The sequence below is a fragment of the Acipenser ruthenus genome, chromosome 3 (genome assembly GCF_902713425.1).
Source record: "Acipenser ruthenus chromosome 3, fAciRut3.2 maternal haplotype, whole genome shotgun sequence".
Lineage (NCBI taxonomy): Eukaryota > Metazoa > Chordata > Actinopteri > Acipenseriformes > Acipenseridae > Acipenser > Acipenser ruthenus.
Window position 1 is genome coordinate 60,451,533 of NC_081191.1, and position 22,398 is coordinate 60,473,930.

Below are 22,398 nucleotides of genomic sequence, written 5' to 3' on the forward strand. Positions count from 1 at the left end.
AAAAACTGATGTAAATACACCTCCCACTGCATGTGAATTATCTTCACACAGCAATACAATTCCTTCGCCAGAGTAATCTGTTTCATCGTAGTCAACATCAGTGTTAGCACTGGCAGTTGTGAAATATGTCTGATTCTGCATTGCTTTGACTCTGTAAGCATAAAAAAACCTTGTTAATTTAAGTTTTCTTTTAAATGTTAAAGGATGATTTGATTAAATCAATGTATGGAGTTACCTTTGGTATGAACTCTTATCGAACGGAGCAGCTTTTTAGTATCTCAGAAAAGGCTTTTTTGTTTTTATGTCGGCAACACATTCGGGAAATGCTAAGTTTCTGTAACTATCTGACTGAGTATGATCCTTTTAAAAAAGGGAATCTTAGTGCATTTCCTCCTTCAGAGCTATGGTTTGTAAACATGTGGTACACGCTTGACTGATGCAATTTATTTTTTCAACCTTGAAATGGAGTAAACCATTAAATCACGTAGACAAGCACTCTGCATTAGTTGAAACATTATTCTATTTGACTCAAGGGTGGATTACATCAATAAATAGAGGGGATCCCATGTGTAGAATACGTGAAGAATGACCCCAATCTCCTACTGAGAACCTGTTAGGATTCCTGTTTCGCAAATAAAGGTTCAAATCCTAGCGAAGGTTTCTTTAGACTTGCACAGAATTATCCACTAGCCTAAATAACTGACAAGCCCTTTCAACTAATGGCTATATTACAGATTACAGATTTTTTTTCTTAAGTCTTTGGATAAAACAGCTGAAAAAAAGTTTCACAGACTTTCATAAATTCAGATACAGATTTTTGTATGTTATATATTTAAAATTCCACAGTTCTGTCTAATATTGAGACTGGGAGGCGAGATAGCCAATGATAATTAGTGTTATATCATTAATGTGGTTTCTGTTAATTACAATCCACAGTACTTAAGAATGAGGTATACAACAGGACAATCTAGCCAACATATCTTTATTAAGCCATATTAAAAGAACATATTTTTCAATGTTTTTTTTTTTTTTTTTAATTAATTAATATATAGTAAATATGAGCCGTACATTTAAATACATACAGTCACAACATATACAACAAAATGAGTAACTTTTTAACTTGAACATATTACATTTTTATTTTCCTTCCAGATGGCACCATTTGTATTAACATCAGACTTTAAGTTGTACTTAAAATTCTGATCCATCTATAATGTTAACAATAGCTTGGTTTGCATGCAAGAATAAAAAAGTCTCACCTTTTTGCCACTGTGACAGGACAGCGTTGTGGGCACAGGTGTTATCGGCAGGGACAGACTCAGAGACAAGGAAAGTGCAGTTTAAGCGCTGCTGCGCACTTTAATAAACAAACAAAAATACAAAATCAAAAGGCAATTCTTAAATCCCCACAGGTAGATTGTTGCAGCATTTCAGGGATATGGAAACCCTGTTTAAGAATCAAGTCACTGACACTAAACTACACTCATTTCTTGCACTTTTTGTCAATGTACATTGTTAGTGAACTGATTTTGTACTTTTGTGAAGTCTGTCACACCTGTTTCAATTGGCATAACCAAAAAATACATTCTCAAATAACTTAATAACTGTAATATTATTTATTGTGGTTTTGGTATATGCTGCAGAAAAACTGTTTATTGTACTAAATTCATAAACCTACAAGTATAAATTCAGTAACCTAGCTATCTGATCCAATACAGCTATATACATGCAATATAAACGTGATATATGGAATTATGTCTTTCAAAGGGCTTAGATAAATGTGTCATGTATCCACCTGTTGAACCCTAAATGTAAATAATGTGATTTAATTACATAAATCAGGTTTTAGAAATCACTTTGAGACCTAGTTTTCATTCTGCCCCTTTGAAAATAAGGCCCATGGTCTCTTAATAAGTAGGCCTACAGCATTTTGCTATAATAAAGTTACTGCCCTCTCACCTAAAGTAATGTAAACAGTGACTAGACTAGATAATGGCTTTAAGCAGGGATAACTACATTTACTGGTTTTGTGAGGCAATTCTGAATACACACATACAGTATGTATCTTTGTAGTTCAACCGTACTGGTCATTAACCTTCTAACCTTCTTCTATGTTTTTAAAACAATGTTAGGATAATAGAATTCATGCCCTTTAATGTAGTCATTGGAGATTAAAATAATAACACTAATGCAACATATTTTGCTATTCGGGTTTCAAAGTCTTGACATTTGTACTCATTTTCCAGCTGATGTTTGTATTACAGTTTTAAATAATAATACAAAAAAACATTCAGGTTTTATTATTATTATTATTTATTTATTAGCAGACGCCCTTATCTAGGGCGACTTACAATCGTAAGCAAATACAATTCAAGTATCACAGTACAAGTAATAATACAATTAAGAGCAAGATAAATACAATGACTTTGGTTCAAGCAAGTACAAGTGTGACAAAATACGATTCAATAATACAGCAGATAACAGTGTCAGTGATAGTTACATCAGGATATAATTAAATACAAAATACTACAGATTAAACACTTGGCAGATTACAGTACAGGATTAAATGCAGTAAAAAAGGGGGCAGATAAGAGCAAGTAAAGCGCATTTAAGGAAGGGTGATAAGTGTCCCAGGGGAAAAACAGAAGAGTTCTACAGGTGCTTTCTGAAGAGGTGAGTCTTGAGGAGGCGCCGGAATGTGGTCAGGGTGGAGAAGGAGTGGGCTCTGGAGGCAGGGGAGCTTAAAAGAGGTATAGCCAGTCTTCTAGTGCAGGCGGAGCGGAGAGATCGAGTGGGGGTGTAGTGGGGGAGATGAGGGTCTGGAGGTAGCTGGGTGCAGTCTGGTCAAGGCATCTGTAGGCTAGTACAAGAGTCTTGAACTGGATGCAAGCGGTGATCGGGAGCCAGTGGAGTGAGCGGAGTAGTGGAGTTGCGTGGGAGAAGGGAGGCAGAGAGAACACCAGGCTGGCAGCGAAGTTCTGGATGAGCTGGAGCAGACGGGTGGCGGACGCAGGGAGGCCAGCCAGGAGGGAGTTGCAGTAGTCTAGGTGGGAGAGTACCAAGGCCTGGACCAGGAGCTGGGTGGCGTAGTTGGTGAGGAAGGGTCAGATTCTTCAGATGTTGCTCAGGAAGAATCGGCAAGTGCGTGCCAGAGTGAAGATGTGCTGGGAATAAGAGAGGCAGGGGTCCAGGGTGACTCCGAGGTTCTTAGCGGAGGAAGAGGGAGAGAGTGTGGTAGATTCCAGAGGAACAGAGATAGAGAGATCAGAGGAGGGGGAGGAGGAGGGAAAGAAAAGGAGGTCAGATTTAGAGAGGTTGAGTTTCAGGTGATGCGAGTGCATCCAGGAGGAGATAGCAGACAGACAGGTAGAGATACGGGAGGGGATGGTGGAGTCAGAGGTGGGGAAGGAGAGGAAAATCTGAGCATCATCAGCATAGAAATGGTATGAGAAACCATAGGATGTGATGAGGGGGCCCAGGGAGCAGGTGTAGAGAGAGAACAGGAGAGGAACCAAGACTGACCCTTGGGGGACTCTGTTGGAGAGGAAGGGTAGGAGGGAGACAGGACGGTAGCTCTGTAGGGAGGTAGGGTCGAGGGTAGGTTTTTTGAGGAGGGGAGTGATAGAGGCTTGTTTGAAGGCAGAGGGAAAGAGACCAGAAAGGAGAGAGGTGTTGAGAAGGGAGGAGATGAAGGGAAGTAGAGCAGGAGCAGCAGCTTGAAAGAGGTGAGTAGGGAGGGGGTCCAGGGCACATGTGGTGGGTTTGTGACCCTGGAGCAGGGAGGAGAGGTCAGAGTCTGAGAGGGGCGAGAAGGTGGAGAAGGAGGATGAGTTAGTAGGGGATGCAGTGGGTGTAGGGGTTGGAACAGGAGGGGGTGCAGGGGAGGGAGATGTGTTATAAAGAGTTTCTGGATATCTGAGATTTTAGAAGAGAAGAAGGAGGCAAAGTCATCAGGGGAGATAGAGGAGGAAGGAGGAGGGAGGGAGGGTTTAAGAGGGAGGAGAAAGTAGAGGTTGTCTTTCTTAAAAACGAATACATTTTGACGGTCAAGCAAAAGAAGAAAAACAATGGTCAATGGAAGATCTACACAGTTACATGTGGTAAAAAAAAAACACTGAAAGTGCAGAGACAATAGTTTAAATATTTAATCCCATAAGCACTTTGGGTGCATCTTTGCTGAAAACATCAAAAGCAAACACTTCAGTGTAAAACATGTTACACTTAAGAAAATATTGTTTTCCATTATTATGAAGGTACAAATGACTTTAGATTTGGGGCTGAAAATGGTTTATTGATAAGTTATAAAAAGTATACTTTATATACATTTATAATTATGTAATAGATTAGAATTGTTCCTCGCTTTAGTTTAGGGGTTGCAAAATATTTTATTAATATGTTATAAATATAGGGCAGCAGTGTGGAGTAGTGGTTAGGGCTCTGGACTCTTGACCGGAAGGTTGTGGGTTCAATCCCCGGTGGGGGACACTGCTGCTGTACCCTTGAGCAAGGTACTTTACCTAGATTGCTCCAGTAAAAACCCAACTGTATAAATGGGTAATTGTATGTAAAAATAATGTAATTGTATGTAAAAAATAATGTGATATCGTGTAACAACTGTAAGTCGCCCTGGATAAGGGCATCTGCTAAGAAATAAATAAAATAAAAAAATTCATCATGTTACAATCTATATTATAACATTTTTATAACTTGTTATAGCAAAAAAACAAATGGCAAAAGTGTATTATAACAGTCTGATTTCTAATCATACTGTATACTGGTTAATAGCATAGCTAATAACATGTTTAGAGATTGTTTATAACCACTTATAATGGATACCTAAACCTAAGTGTTACTAAGTATTTTGTTAGCTACAATTTATTCAGCAGGTGTTAATCCTGCATTATGTAGATAACAGGAACAGGGTATCAGTCATAGGGTTGGAATCTCAAAGCTTTTTACTACAAATTGTTATTTCCATAATTTGTTTCTGAAAGGAAACACAAACTAATAAGAAACACATTTAGGCTACCACTAAGCCTCTGAATAAAATGTTGGAGTTGTTTATGTCTGGTTTGGTAGTTTTATTGTGTGTTTTCATTTCTGAAATAATTGTAGCAGTGACTATATTAATCCAGGTCATGTTTTTTTTCTTTTTAAACAAATACAGTGAATCATGTTTTTAGTGTAAACTGTCCATCAGTGTTTCAGGGTATCAGCTTATATAATTGTGTATGACCAAATACATGACCAAGTAATCTTCCAGTGTGTTAGGTGACTCTGTAAAGGTTTGTAAGGAATAGAGGTGATTACCAATAAACAGACAGATGACACATCCCAGTAAAATAAGAAAATAATTCCCAGGTTTATACAATCTGTTTATTTTGCTAATTAAGGAAGAGGCTTACTCTATCGGTCAGTTTTGAGGTGGTATGCATAACCCCAAATTCCTGATTGACCAGCCCATCTCCCTGGCAATTTCACAGTGGAAAAGCCATAAAATGAAGAAAAAACTAAACAGGTTAATTTTGTGGATTCAACGGTGCCAGATGTTCCAAGAACATCCACACTTCCACTACTAGACTGCAACATGACTATGCAGTCCCAAGGAGGGCCGATTGAAAAATGATTTATTTATACATTAATTAAGGTAAATAAGTAAATAAGGTAAGCAAAATCCTACTAATAAACAGTATACACATTTGTCATATATACAGTATACTGTTATTGGATCATTAAAATATAACCAATGATGCTTCAAATTAAAAAAAAACATGCAATTCTATAGAAAGGCACTACTACATTTTTAAAGTAGCTTGAACATGAAATTAAAGTAAATGTAAAGTATTTATTTCTTCTTTGAGGACATCATTACAGATTGCATCTATCACGAAAAAAATCTGAACTCTGACAAATCTGAAGATTAAATTAAATTTAGTGGTTGTAAAATGTCCAACATGTGCAATAAAAAATAAAAAACAGTTGAGACAGGTTCTCTCTGGGTATGTTTTTTTTTTTTTAATTTACAAATAGTGCTGTTAGAAGCTAATACAAATATCAAACTGTATAGTCAAAATTGTCACACAAAACAAATTAGGAATACAAAATCTACATATTTAATAAATCAGTTATAAGTACAATATTTAATAAAACATACATTATTTTTTAAATCTTGTCTAATTAATAATAATAAAATCAAGTAAAAACTTCATAATAAAAGGTCAGACATAATGTGGTCATTTTTGTAAGACGGAATGGGAACTAATAACTCAGTGCTGGGTTGCTCCTTCCCTGTTTTCCTTGTGTACAAACAAAGGTGTTAGCTGCACAGATTTAATTGATTGAAATATTGAAAACTTAATATTAAATGTCTACTTCACTGCCATATTTTTCTAAACATTCTGGTAGCTTAAGGAACTTGCTTGGGACCTCTGACAACACTATCTAGTTTGGCAAAATTTTAACCAAATTGGAATTAAAAAACTTAAAAAGCTTAAGCTGTTGGCTATTGTTGAAGTTAAGATAAAGCATTATCTTATCAATCAATATACTTTCAGCATATTTTTACTCTTCAATCACTTGTTTATTCTTTTCAATGAAGAAAATCTAACAACTTTATGTTCTGAAAAACAGAGCCCTCCACAAAACATAACTCCAGCCAATCTCTGGTGTTGTACTACAGAACAAAACAATGCAATGGACATTAATGTGTTTTAAAAAAGTATATTAAATCATTGGAAAGTATCTTATTTACAGTACAATGTAACAAATGACATCTACGGTAGCGATAAATGGGGCAAAATCATAAAATATGTTTATATTTGTTAGCCATTATCTTTACATTAATATTCACACACGTCAAAGTATAGAAGTATTGAAAATACCTTTTTTTTAACCACTGCTATGTATCTTCTAATTGCATGTTTAAAAACTAACTCTCAAACATGTTGTTACTTCTAGCTAAGGTTAAAGGTGCAGTCCGTCTCCAAATATTTCTCAGTAAATTGAGCCTTCTCCATGAGAGCTGAAACGAACTCGAGTGGGAGTCATTGGCTGCTCTTCGGTATTCTTATAGAACCAACATTTCTGCAACAAAGTCTTCAGATGGTTTCTGAATTTCACTCCCACAAAGGCATAAAAAACTGGGTTGAGGCAACAGTGGAAAAAGGCAATCTTTCTGCAAATATACAATGCATAATCAAGGTGTTTACTCACTGTGCAGTCTGTAAAATATTGTATGTCAAAATGTACCAGTGTCCGTAAGAAGATAACAACATTGAAAGGGGCCCACCCAAAAAAGAAGACAACCACAATAGAGAATATGAGTTTAACTGTTCTATAACGCTTATGTGTTTTGGACTGAAGTAATTTCTTAAGTATTCTGAAATAACAGTATATAATAACAGAAAAGGCAACTAAAAAAAAAACATTTTGCTGATATGCTCCTATTTGCTTCCATGGGTGTGTGTGATAGTCACAGGTCATAACATTACTATCCGATTGTTCCGCTTTTACTTCGTTGAAGTATATTACAGGCACTACTGCTAAAATACTGACAAGCCAAATGACCACTGTTGCTGTGATGCCGTAACAACTCTTCCTTGACCCTAGGTCATATAGTGGATGAACCACTGCAATATAGCGATGGATAGTCATCATTGTCAGGAAAAGTATACCGCTGTAAAAACCACCATAAAAGGTAGCTTGTATGACTTTGCACATATCTCCTCCAAAGACCCAACCATACCTGTATGTATAGGTAAAAGCCCAAAAAGGCAACGAAAATGTGAAAAGCAAATCTGAGACAGCAAGGTTTAGAATAAAAATGTTTGTGATTGATTTCAAATTTTCACATTTTACCAGGATCCACAGGACCAACAGATTCCCAATGAGGCTCAAAACTATAACCAGGGTGTAAAGAATGGGTGTTACAATGGCTCCAAAGTTTTGAACATCCTCCTTATTGCAACTTTCATCTTCATAGTCTGTATCTCCTGAATAGTCTCCTGTGTAATTGTAAGTTTCCATGCTTGGATATTTCCTTAAAGTACAAGACATGAAACAATACAATATATAGTTTAGTAAAATAATAATAATAATAATAATAATAATAATAATAATAATAATAATAATAATAATAATAATAAATCATATACAGTAATCATATCAAAAAATGCCTTACCTCTTAGTGCTGCTTTTGTGTTTATTTTTATTTTTAAATTTCAAACAACATTCAGTTGTTGTTCTTGACCAAATAGAGTTACTGAGTACTGTAGCTGGCAGGTACAAGTGAACTTCCTGTCTTGTAATCTGCAGTAAAATAAACTATCAGAAGAGGAATAAGGAATTTTACAAGGAAAAAAAACAATAACCTCTTACTGTGCGAGTAGGGTGTTGGCTGTTGTTGAAGTTTTTTTATTATTATTTTCAGGTCCCCTACATCAAAGTCCAGGGCCTCTTGTTGTCCCAGAGGCAGTTGGGGGAAAAAGCATCTTTCCATGCCTTTACCTGTGAATGAGGTTATGAGGAAATAATATCAAAGTGGATCATGCCTCAGAGACTTTTGAACACATGATTACATGATGGAAAGGTATCAAAATTGTTGGATATGGGCTATCCAATTGTGACATGCTATTGACCTTATATGGTCAAAGTCATTGCCTTGGGTCAAAGGTAATGGCAAAGCAGTCTACACAGGTGTCAACACCTATCTTAAATTGACACATTGTCAAAGAATGTAAACGTCCTAAACAATGTTAGTGTCACTGTTAATTATTTAGCCGCAGCTAGCAGCCTATTTGCCACTACAGAATGCACCTGAAAAACATGCAGCTGGTTTTAAAGCGTTGCTTGTTTATTAGAACAACTAGCTATTTCAAGAAAACCTGTCAAAATATTTCATTAAACATGAGAAACTGACAAAGATGGAATTAATTTTTGAGGAACTTTGTGGTGAAAACTATCTATCTTTCCATGCTATGCCGTTGACCCAGATCAAAGCATTAAACACATCAACAGGTGGATGAAAGTACTTGGAGGTCTCTCTCAACCTACATTTCACCCAGGTACGTGGATGTCAATGTCAAGAAATCAAATGAAGTGAACAAGTCAAACTATCACACATGTCTGATACAGCAAAAGGCTTGTAAGCCACATAGAGCAGCCATTTGGTCTTCTGCCATTTTCTGGGAATCTGAAAGGTTGTTGCAGTTAAAAGCAATATACACATTTTTTCACAGTCACCATTGCCAATTCTTGTTTCCAGAATCTCTGGTTTTGTCTTGTGCATCATTTGTCTAATGAAGGATGTTTGCAAGGTAGAAACTGAACATGTGTGTTAGATATGAAAACTGAGAGTTCAAGTACCTCCTTGAGATTTGTACAAGCGTGTGAGTTTACTTAACAACCTTAAAGTCCTGCACAAAAGCTACAAATAGGTCTTTCCAATCTGATCTCGGATGCATATGTCCTGGAACGCATCACCATGCATTACAGTTTTGGTTAGCAATTCATCACTGTTATATATGGACTCTTGGTGATGGCTCATAGTGATTAGATTTACCCTTTGACAATCCAGCCAGCTGGTGTAGTTCTTCAGAAAGAAAGTGCCTGGGAGAAAAGGAGGTCCAGAGAGACCACCATATGCTCTATGGCATAAAATGAAAATGGAGACCCTTTTCACCATAATGTTTCATCTGTCAGTTTATCATGTATAAAGAAATATTTGCACACCTTCTGGAAAAAAGACAGGTGCCTGTAGTGGCATAGCAGGGTTGCACTGTATACTGTTAGCTGCAGCAAAGGGGTCAACAGCAACATTCACCTTTTCAAACAAAAGTAATGTGTTTAGGGATACCTTACATCTATGACAAAGTATACATTCTTAGACAATATGTCAAATTAGGACAGCCCTCGATACTAGTTAAGACTGTCATGTGACCTTTGACCTTATAAGGTTCATGTCATCCCACCATTCAATAGCCCATACCTGAAAACCTAGGTAAGACCCTTCAATCGCATTTCAGTATACCACAGTTCCTGAGAGATGAGCCACTTTGTGATTTCTGTGAACAGATTCCATAGATATTAAATGTGGAGGGTACCTAAATTGGTTGGCTACACATTTAACGTTTGTTGAGGCTTTCTTAAATAACCTGCAAGGAGCCCTGGACTTAAAAGTAATTTTCACCACCAGGCTACATACAGTACTCTGTGTGTTTTACACTACTGTTAATTGTCAACAGCTCATTCACAATTCAGTTCTCTTAATATCATTGGTACAACGTCTAGGATTTCAATAATCAAATACAGCAAAAAATAAATAAAAATAAAAATAGACCACACTTAAATTAGTTCATTAACTCATTGCTATACTTAATGCAATAGTAACTGAGAAAAGCTAAACTTTTCGCACTTCAGCATTTTTTAAACAACAAGAAGATAGAATAATTCTTAAATTGACTTCATAAGGGGCATGATATTGCCTGCCTTCAGCAATTTGTCTATCAGAACTCTAGTGGCAAACAGGTAATGACAGATCAAGCATGAAGAAGTGTGCAGCATATTGTGAGAAGCAACACACTCCGAATTTGTTGGCCAGTCGGTGTATGAGCATATGCTAAACCTCATTGTGCCCATTAATGGTCTTTGTACATATATTATCCTATGCCAGCTGATGTTGGATCGAAGCTTCTGAAACAATTGTTTGCAGTATCCAACATGGACTCCAACAATTATTTTTTGTAGTTATCAACCTTTGCCAATACAGTTAAACTATGATAGTATGTTTTTAAAAAATGAATTCATGTATTATATAATTTAACCAATACTCTGTACCAATGGCACCAGCAATCAGTTACTGTCCATCTTTTTTAAAAATGGAGGAAAGAGCATCTGAAGTTTCAGACGGGCTATGGTTGTAATACCAGTACATAGTTATATTTGTGGTTGTTTAGCAACAACCATAGTGAAGAGTCTGTGGGAAAATCCTACAATTAGTAACATGTGCCTGGTCTCATCCCATTTACCTGGTACTTCTTTGTTTAATGAGTCCCTGTGGCAGGGTGGAAGCCCTACTGGTGTAAATAGTATGGGTGGCATGTTTTTTATTTGTTTGGCAGGGATGGGGTTAATTCCATCCCTGCCAAATACACGTGTGGAATGTGGCTGGGTCTTGATTGAATAATTGATCCTCAATCAAGTCCCAGCCACATGGTATAAAAAGGGAGAAATCCTTTGTTTGGGGAAGGAGTGGAAAGACAATTCAGTGAAGGTCATGGCCCAGCCCAGCCCAGCCCAGCCCAGCCCAGCCCAGCCCAGCCCAGCCTAGCCTAGCCTCTTTGTTCCTGTTTTATTTGTATTTTGTGTTGAATAAATGTGTGCAACAGCACTTTTAAACTGCAACACTACCCTGCTAAAGGGCTGGCAAACATTCATAAAAGTGTTCATCAAGCACATAAATATATTCCTTGTTCAGACAATTATCCTTTCTGAACCAATCAACATCCTTTCACATATGTCTAGTGTTTGAAGTTACCTAACTTCTAAGTCTGATAACCTGAGATAACATGTTATCGCACCAGTAGGATTTAAATTTTAAAAGCTCAATTGCTATACATCAAAGCTTTTTTACCTCCTTTTTTTCGGCAGTGAAAGTTTTTTCTTTTTGTAAACAAGAAACCACACAAAAGGGATATAGTCCTTTGCAGTCAAAACAAAACTGCCCATATCCCTCATGGAAATATCATAGTTTTTTAACCACTGCATCTATTAACCACTATGAAAATATAGCACCTTGATTGATTTGAAAAGCCTTACTACTTTACTTACTTACTTACTACTTTACTACAATGTATTATATATATATATATATATATATATATATATATATATATATATATATATATATATATAAATCGTATTTCAAGTAATCCCTTCCCTTCTCTTGGTAGTTCCTTGCGTTAAGTTATAGCAGGGGTGCCCAATCCTGGTCCTGGAGGGCCGATGTCCTCCTGGCTTTTGTTGCAACTGTGCCCTAAATTACTTAATTGGACCAATCAAGCCCTTATTAGAAGCTTAATTGGTCCAATTAATCAATTTAGTGTACAGTTTGAACAAAAACCAGGAGGGCATCGGCCCTCCAGGACCAGGATTGGGCACCCCTGAGTTATAGCGAACCATGAGAACTGCCAGTGACTATCTAAACAGCACGGATACTTTACGTGTTTTCGGGGTATTGGGGAGGCAAAACTAAATCAGCCAAAAGCACCATTCCACTTTTAATGTGTAGTTCCCAACACTCTTAGGTGAAATGTAAGAAAAAAGGCAATACCTGTCATACACTAAGAGAAATAAGTCCCTCATGGAAATATCAAAGAGGTTTTTTTTTTAACCATTGCATTTACTAACCGCTATGAAAATATAGCGCCTTGACTGATTTGAACAGCTTTACTACAATATATATATATAATCATATTTCAAGTAATCCTTTCCCTTTTCTTGGAATGTGTTTTTTTTAGTTTGGCTAGAATTAGCATGTAAAATCTAAGTCAACAACTGTTTTATTAGTGCTGGTTCAAATAAGGTAGGCATGGGTAGAAAATCTAGAACCGAGTAGCTATTGTGTATAATAACTACTTTATACAGTAGCTACCACATTATGAATAGCAAGCATTACGTTTGGGATCATGGGAATCTCACATTTACTAAATTGGTCCCGCTTTTTTGCAAACTGTCATGCTGACTACTGTACATTGATAAAGATTGCACATTGTGTAAGACAGCAGGGAGCGGGTTAAATGCTCCCTGGAAGAAAACATGTGCGAAAGGCACATTTGTTTAGTTTAATTGTATTTGTTATTGTTTGATTGTTTTTGCTTTATTGTTTTATTGCTTAATTACCCCCTGCACCTGGTGCTTATTATTAAATTATAGCCAGGTGCAGGGTATAAAAAGAAAGCAGTTAGTTTGCTTGGGGCTGCTTGGAAAAAGGAAGCAGGTGTGTGCCCTGTTGAAGCAGTCAAGTACGGTGTGTCGTAAGTCCTCAAAATTAGTGTTTGAAACCTTTGCGAAACTGTGTTTGTTTTTTAGCCAGTAAACAGCCTAGCTGTCCAGTGCTAGTTTAGAGTTACTGTTTTTGTTTTAGTTAGTGCTCGGGAAGAGCTAGGTGTTGATTTTGTTTAATTTATTTTTGTATCATTAAAAGTGCGCATAAGCGCTGAACCTCCAATTTCTGTGTCTGGGTCAATTTTTAAAGGGGCAAGAACCGTGAGTGGTGCGATTCTTGTTACAATTGATACAGCACGTACAGCATCCACTGAACTGGTAAATATATATTGTTTAAGAATTCAGTTGATACATGTTAAGCCATTTGTGTATCTCAATTCCAACTGAGAAACGTGTTAATAGTAAAATTGATTTAATTTACAGGTTTTTCCTGTGCTGTGCAACAACTAATGGGCTTTTAGAATGGCCACGAGTTGTAGCTGTTTGTTAGACTTTAGTTAAGCATTTGACCTAGTAGGTCACAGGCTCTTGCTAGAACGTCTCAGTGGTTTTGGCTGTGGTCCATCAGGCAAGACCTACTTCTCTGATTATTTGGACAGTAGGGTGCAGGCTGTCTCAATACAAGGCTGCCAGTATGATTGGAAACCATTTACAATAGTACCTCAAGGTTCTGTCCAGGGGCCTCTTTGTTAGGGACTTGCCTCAGGTCTGCAGAGAGTCAGATATTCAATTACTGTATCTCCTGATGACACATTATTCAACTATATGCTGATGGCACAATATACATTTTTCATGAGAAATTGTGGTTTTGGAATACAAAAAAACTGGTTTTGAATCTTACAAACACTTAATGTTGTTTGGAAGCTCTCAAAAACAAAATTGCAAATTAAGACTCGGAAGGGCACATTTGACCATTTTAGCAGTTCTCCCAGCGACAGCGTGGGAGCGACGTTGTGTGAGAAGTGCATAGTTTAAAAGGGCGTGGCAGTTAGAAGCATTAAGGCAAAATTAAACCTGAAATTGCTTTAATCAGATAATACATTGATTGGGAAATGAAAATTCAGTGCCGTTCTGAGACAAGGGGAAGGGGCAGAGCTACAGGCACAACAGAACACAACAAAGCGAGGCAGTTCTTCCAGCGACAGCATGGGAGCGACATTGTGTGAGAAGTGCATCGTTTTAAAAGTGCAGAGTAGTTAGAAGCAGTTTGAAAGCAGGTTGACAGCTGCAGAAACTAAACTTAAACTTACAATAAATAAATAAATTTATAATAATAATATGGCCATCAAGCCAGTAGTCTGTGACACCTGCATGGTGGGGAAATCTGAGAACCCAGCAGAGCTAAACCAAATGTGTGTAAAGTACTGCACGATCCAGGACTTGCTTTGAGTGGTGACTTCTAAAATGCATTGCTGGTCCTACAGGAGTGAGTTTTTTTTCTGTCTTCTGCATGCGCTTGATTATTACAAGTACAGCGTACAAACAAGCTGAAAGCTATATGTTTGTATGTATGTAATGAATACTGACAAAATACAGACAAATAATTTTTACCGTAAATAAATAAAACAAATATATATATATATATATATATATATATATATATATATATATATATATATATATATATATATATATATATAATTAGTAATAGGGAAAGGTTTTGACTAAAAAATAACATGTAGGCAGTAAACAATAAACAATGGGGTGGAACAACCACAACAACATGTCCTAACAAAAAAAGGGTGAGAGAGATGAATAAATCATATCCGGGTAAACAGGTTGTGGGGGCGGAGGGAGTGAGAGTGTCTAATGCTTCAGGATATGATACTCTCAAGCATGGAGCAACGCACAGAGCTTGGCACCGCCTCTTCGCTGTCACTTGATGTTGATGGTAAATATTCTTCGCTTATGCCTCCACGGACACACTCACTGACATCCGATTCAGTGGAAGAATTGTATGTATTTGAATTTAAATTGGAATCTGAATTCAGTATTATTACTAATACTTCTTTCTCACTGAGCGATTTTTGCCGGTTTACAAACACTGACTGGGTTTATTATATGTTATTCAGTCAATATCTGGCAGAGGGCGCAAGAGACCAATAAATGGTGTTACAGAAACCTAGTGTTACAATATTATGTGATTAGGGGTTTCGTAGGCTCAGTAATTCAAGTTTAAAGTTGCAGAACGTACCGGTACGTTAGTACTCCCTGGGGACCAGAAAGCAGCGAATGTACCAAAGTACATGTAGCAAAGGGTTAAACTAGTAAGTATGCTAGAAATGGAGCTGCAGGAAATGTGACAGCAACAGGAGCTTGAGGAGCTGGCACACCCACAATTCTTGGAAGTCTGCAACCCTAGCAGACTGAAAGCCAGCAGGGAGATAGAAGACGGTCAAAACAGCAGGGTTCAGGTAGGCAGAGGCAGGGAAAAAAAGAAACTTCATCAAACACAACCACCAGATATCAAAACATCAAACACATTTGAGCCACTTCAAAATGTAGATGATCAAAACCAACATCAACAGAACGAAAGGAACAACATCCAGGACCCTATTAAAAAGAAGGGAGGTCATGATTGTTGGGGACTCCATATTGAGAAACACAGCAAGTTCAGTTCACAGTCTGGACCCCCTTACTACAACAGTGTGCTGCCTTCCAGGTGCCTTTGTCACTTACATCGCTGAGAACGTGGACAGGCTCCTAGAACTAACAGGAGATGACCTGGTAGTAGTCGTCCACATCGGTACAAACAACATTGGAAGAGAGAGACCAAAATTCCTGCAAAACAAATTCAGAGAGCTAGGAAGGAAATTAAAAGACAAGACCAAAACTGTGGTATTTTCTGGGATACTGCTGGTACCTTGCAAAGGAGCATACGGACAGCTGGAAATAAATAATTTAAATTCTTGGCTGAAAACATGGTGCACACAGGAAGGCTTCACCTTCCTTGAACATTGGACCACATTCTACAACAAAAACTACCTATACAGGTGGGACGGACTGCACTTAAATAAAAAGGGAACCAATCTACTCGGAGAAAGAATCCTTGAGGAGGTTCAGAAGCATTTAAACTAGAAAGGAAGGGGGGAGAAATCAACAAAAAAACAGAAGGGAGACTACATTAAAACAAGGGCAACGACTCAGGTAAGACAGCCATTAAATGTATTTATCTAAATTCTAGAAATCTCAGAAACAAAATGTTAACTTGAAGTTACTGTATGAACAAGTAACTACGATGTGATAGGTGTTACCGAAACTTGGTTATAATAATAATAATATAATAATAATAATAATAAACTTTATTTTATATAGCACCCTTGAAAGCATTCGTCTCAGAGCGCCAAACAGAAATACAGAATCATAAGAAAGCCTTTCTAAAAAAGTAAGTTTTAAGACTCGATTTAAAAACACTCAAAGTAGCAGAGTCTCTAATCTCTATAGGAAGGGAGTTCCACAATTTTGGGGCATAGCAACTAAATGCCCTGTCGCCCATAGTGCGTAGGCGAGGACGAGGGACACTCAACAATCTAAGATCATGTGAGCGGAGGTTGCGGGTAGGAGTATAAAAAGATAAAAGATCAGATAAATAAAGTGGGGCCAGCCCATGAAGAGCCTTATAGGTAAGCAGTAGAATTTTAAAATCGACTCGGAACCTAACAGGCAGCCAATGCAAGGCCTATAAAACAGGAGTAATATGATCTCTGGTGGAAGATCTGGACAGAATTCTGGCTGTAGAGTTCTGGACATATTGAAGTCTGGCAAGGATGCAATTTGAGACAACAGCAAACAGGGCATTACAGTAGTCAATCCTGGAAAACACAAACACATGGACTAGTTATCCCAGAGTGATGGAGACAAATATAATATTAGTGGGAATACACCGTATAGGAAAGGCAAGCAGGACAAAAGAGGCGGAGTGGTAGAGCTACACATCAAAAATAGTCTTGAAGCCCAGGTGTTTAAAAAAACAACGCAGAATCAATATGGGTCAGAATAATTCAAAGGGCATAATAAAAGGGGCATGCAATAGACTGCCAAATTCAGGCACTGAGCAAAATAATCTGTTATACAATGACATTAGTAATGTGTGCAGCAAAGAAGAAGCCATATTAATGGGGGATTTCAACTTCCCCCATATAAAATGGGAAAACCCAGTGGGGAGCATGACAGACGAAATTGAAATGGTGAAAATGACAAATGACTGCTTCCTAATGCAATTTGTCAGAGCACCGACTAGGCGCTCTTAAAATAAACAAATTGGATGAATAGTACTCAAAGAAATGAAAGAAGTTATTTACAAACCGCTAACCAAGATCATGCAACAGTCTCTTGACACAGGTGTTGTACCGACTGACTGGAGAATTGTAAACGTAATACCGATCCACAAAAAGGGAGACAAAACTGAACCAGGTAACTACAGACTTATGGAAACTATAATAAAATCCAAAATCGAAAATTACCTATATGGTAACAGTATCCTGGGAGACAGTCAGCATGGTTTTAGGAAAGGGAGATTGTGTCTAACTAACCTGCTTGATTTTTTTGAGGATGCAACATTGACAATGGTTAATTACAAAGCATATGACATGGTTTATTTAGATTTCCAGAAAACTTTTGACAAAGTCCTGCATAAAAGATTAATTCTCAAACTGAATGCAGTAGGGATTACAAGGAAATGCATGCACATGGATCAGGGAGTGGATAACATGTAGAAAACAGAAAGTACTAATTAGGGGAGAAACCTCAAAATGGAGCGAGGTAACCAGTGGTATACCACAGAGATCAGTATTAGGTCCTCTGCTATTCCTAATATACATTAATGATTTTGATTCTAGTATAGTAAGCAAACTTGTTTAAATTTGCAGACGACACAAAAATAGGAGTGGCAAACACTGTTGCAGCAGCAAAGGTCATTCAAAATGATCTAGACAGCATTCAGAACTGAGCAGACACATGGCAAATGACATTTAATAGAGAAAAGTGTAAGGTACTGCACACAGACAATGAAACAAATGTGCATTATAAATATCATATGGGAGATACTGAAATTGAAGAAGGAAACTATGAAAAAGACCTAGGAGTTTATGTTAACTCAGAAATGTCTTCATCTAGACAATGTGGGGAAGCTATAAAAAGGCCAACAAGATGCTCAGATACAGTGCCTATTAAAAGTCTACACCCCCTTGAACTTTTTTCACATTTTGTTGTGTCAGTGCCTCAAAGTTTCATGTATTTAAATGAGGATTTTTTCGACTTATCTACACACCATACTCCACACTGTTAAGGGGAAAAAAGGTTTTACTGAGAAAAAAATTATATATTAAATACAAAACTGAAATATCATAATTGGATAAGTCTCCACCCCACTGAGTTAATACTTGGTGGAAGCACCTTTGCCAGCAATTATAGCTGTGAGTCTGTTGGGATAGGTCTCTACCAACTTTGCACACCTAGATTTGGCAATATTTGACCATTGTTCTTTACAAAACTGTTCAAGCTCTGTCAAGTTCCTTGGGGAGCGTTGTTGGACAGCAATCTTCAAGTCATGCCACAAATTTCCGATTGGATTTAGGTCGGGGCTCTGACTGGGCCACTCAAGGACATTTACCTTTTTGTTCCTTAGCCACTCCAGTGTAGCTTTGGCTGTGTGCTTTGGGTCGTTATCATGCTGAAAGGTGAACTTCCGTCCCAGTTTCAGCTTTCTTGCAGAGGGCAGCAGGTTTTCCTCAAGGACTTCTCTGTACTTTGCTCCATTCATTTTCCCTTCTATCCTGCCCCAGTCCCTGCTGATGTGAAACATCCCCATAACATGATGCTGCCACCACCATGCTTCACAGTAGGGATGATGTTCTTTGGGTGATGTGCTGTGTTGGATTTGCACCAAACATAATGCTTTGCATTTAGGCCAAAAAGTTCAATTTTAGTTTCGTCAGAACTCAAAACTTTCTGCCACATGGCTACAGAAAAGTGTTTTTTTGCATACTTTAAAAGGGATTCAAGGTGTGCTTTCTTGAGTAATGGCTTCCTTCTTGCCATCCTACCATACAGGCCAGATTTGTGGAGTGCTTGGGATATTGTTGTCATATGCACACTTGACCAGTCTTGGCCATAAAAGCCTGTAGTAGCTCTTGCAAAGTTGCCATTGGCCTCTTGGTAGCCTCTCTGATCAGTCGCCTTCTTGCTTGGTCATCCAGGTTACACCTGAGCTAATTTAGGATTGTTATTACAAGGGGGATGGACACTTATCCAACCAAGCTATTTCAGTTTTTATTTTTAATTAATTAATTAGTTGTATGCAGACAGGCTAAAAGAATTAAATCTATTCAGTCTTGAACAAAGAAGACTACACGGTGATCCGATTCAATCATTCAAAATTCTAAAAGGTATTGACAATGTCAATCCAGGGGACTTTTTTGACCTGAAAAAAGAAACAAGGACCAGGGGTCACAAATGGAGATTAGATAAAAGGGCATTCAGAACAGAAAATAGGAGGCACTTTTTTACACAGAGAATTGTGAGGGTCTGTAACCAACTCCTCAGTAATGTTGTTGAAGCTGACACCCTAGGATACTTCAAGAAGCTGCTTGATGAGATTCTGGGATCTACTAACAACCAAACGAGCAAGATGGGCCAAATGGCCTCCTCTCGTTTGTAAACTTTCTTATGTTCTTATTAACTTTTTGAAAATCCACACAGAACCGAGTGAAGCCGTCCTTCTTGCCCACCATCACGATAGGACTGCACCACTCACTCCGGGAAGACTCCAAGCCCGAGCATATCCTCCACCTCCTTGCGAACGGGACCCCTGTGACTCTCTGGGATCTGATACGGTCTCTCTCGTACCATGACACCTGGTGCAGTAATAATAGCATGTGAAATAACATTAGTTCTGTCGGACAAGTCAGAAAAAACATCATTAAACCTTTCTATCAACTGGTAGAGCTCGCGTTTCTGATCCGGAAGTAACTGTTCCCCCATCGGAATGTTAGTTGTAGCTAGTGGATCGACAGTGGGACCAAAATCCTCTTCTAAACTGTCACAAGCTATAAATAGGGCCTCCCTTTCATTCCATGGTTTTTGGGAGTTAATGTGATAACTTTTGGTATTATTTCGGCGATCGGGTTGTCTAATTTCATAATTCACATTACCAATTCCCCGTATCACCTCATATGCCCCATGCCATTTAGCATACAACTTAGACTCCGATGTGGGAATTACTTTATCACCTGGCCGAAAAGTCAGAATTCGTGCTTGTTTGTGCACTGCTTCTCCTGGCAATGCTGAGCTAGTTTTAGTTTTACTTGCGCCAAACGACCAACCAATGCTAGGCGGTCTCTTGACATGATTACATACTTGACTATCTTTTTGGAAGTTTTTGTTTGCTCCTCCCACCCTTCTTTCACAAGATCAAGGATACCTTGTGGTTGCCTCCCATACAGCAGCTGAAAGGGAGAGAACCCGATCGAGCTCTGAGGCACCTCTCTCACTGCAAACATTAGGTAGGGGAGGAGTTTAGCCCAATGTTTCTGCTCTTGATTGACAGACCGCTTCAGCATCTGTTTTAAAGTCTGATTAAAACGTTCCACCAAACCGTCTGTCTGTGGGTGATAAATGGAGGTTCGAATGGACTTAATTTGCAACAATTTATATAATTCTTTCAAACATTGTGACATAAAGTTCATTCCGTGATCAGTGAGGATTTCTTTTGGAATCCCTACTCTCGCTATAATCTGTACTAACTCTCGAGCAATTGCTGTGGCACTAGTGGATCTCCATGGTACTGCCTCTGGATATCTAGTTGCGTTGTCCACCACTACCAAAATGTGCGTATATCCAGAGTCAGACTGGCTCAATGGACCCATTATGTCCATAGCAATGCGTTCAAAGGGAACTGAGATCAGGGGCAGTGGGACCAGCGGGGCCGGGCAAACCTGCCCCGGCGCTACTTGCTGGCATTCCGGACACTCCACTACATGTTGCATCACCTCACTAAAAACTCCAATCAAAATTTCAAAATATGGCCAGTCTCGACCTAAAATAACTGGATATGGCAACTTCGCAGCCACTGCCATGATTACCCGGCGGGTATGACATCCAGTAGTCAAATCTAATTTAGTGAGGGGGTAGTCCTTGTTATCCCCATGAATACAGGAAAGGATCACTACCCCGTGTGACCATCAAGGTACCCCCGTCAACAGAGCTTCTTCAATTATAGTTTGCCCACATCCTGAGTCCACTCATGCATGGGCGTTCACATCACCAACCCGTACATCAACAATGCAAGGCCCCTCCCAATCATTACACTTGGACTTACCTGGTCCTGTTGGTATCTAATGGGAGGCCGCACCACATTCCATCGCCGGGGGCAATTCTGGGCGAGGTGACCGACCTCATGGCACCGGTAACGTGTGGTAAAAAGGGCGCCCACAGAGCTTGTATGTCCCGCTGCTGCTTTGGCAATGGGCAGGGGTACTCTGCTCTCACCCCGCTGGGGGTCGACCTTGCGGAGGAAGGCTGCCCGTGGGGTGCCGATGAGAAGTAGATCCGTGGGGGGAGGGGGTGAAATGCTGTGGGGTCCTGTCCTTGGGTCCGTCGTTCAGGGTCGGTTGGAGGGAGGAGCGGGGGTGACGACCACGGGAGCTGATGCCAATGCATCCTCATATCCCTCAGCCAATCGGACTGCTGTCTCCAGCGTGGTGGGTTCGATGTTGGGTGACCCAGTTCTGGGTGTCCGGCACCTTCATGAATTGCTCAATGGCAAGCAACTCCGTGATTTTCTCAGCGTCGTTGGTGCCGGGGCAGAGACACTGGGTCACATGATCTACCAGCTATTGCGCCACCACGCAGGGTCGCTGGTATTCCCGGAACTGACGGCGGTGCGTTTCTTCCGTGATATCGAGCCGCTGGAGAATGGCCTGCTTCACCTGGTCGTAAACCAGGGCTTGCTCGTGTGTCAAGGCTTGGTAGGCTGCCTGGGCCTCCCCTGATCAAATTGGGGCTCAGCTGGGTAGCCCACCACTCCCGAGGCCACTGTGCTGCTGTTGCCTGCCTCTCAAATGCAACCAAGTAAGCCTCAGGGTCATCCTCCAGCACTGCTGGTTCTGCTGATACTGCTGGTTCAGCTGCCGGTTCCCTCCCCCGATTGGCCTCCAGGAACAGGCCGTGCATCCTCTCCATCATCACCGTCAATGATTCCTGGTGTCTCCGCTCCTGCACCTCCAACAGCGCTAAAATGCAGTTGGGTCCATCCCTGTCCCACTTCTGGACACCAAATGTCATCAGGTGCAAGTGGTGTGGTGCAACAAAGCGACTGTCCAAACAGTATATCTCCCAAAAAACAATCTGTGTTTATTTTAACACAAAAGAAAATAGTCTGCCCCTCTACCAGCAGTG

At 39.2% G+C, this 22,398-nt stretch overlaps 1 protein-coding gene across 1 annotated transcript; it reads right to left on the minus strand.

Moving 5' to 3' along the window:
* Nucleotides 1-5,999: 5,999 nt before the first annotated feature.
* LOC117394316 (chemokine XC receptor 1-like) lies at nt 6,000-8,290 on the minus strand. The gene is made up of 2 exons (XM_033992453.2): nt 8,180-8,290; nt 6,000-8,038 (listed from the first exon to the last, which is right to left on the minus strand). Exon 2 carries the CDS (start codon nt 8,023-8,025, stop codon nt 6,994-6,996), a length of 1,032 nt encoding a protein of 343 aa, XP_033848344.1. The 5' UTR covers nt 8,026-8,038; nt 8,180-8,290; the 3' UTR covers nt 6,000-6,993.
* Between the last annotated feature and the right edge of the window lie 14,108 nt (nt 8,291-22,398).

Excerpts from the sequence above, each read along its gene's own strand:
- LOC117394316 (XM_033992453.2), bottom strand. The coding sequence starts at position 8,025 with ATGGAAACTTACAATTACACAGGAGACTATTCAGGAGATACAGACTAT.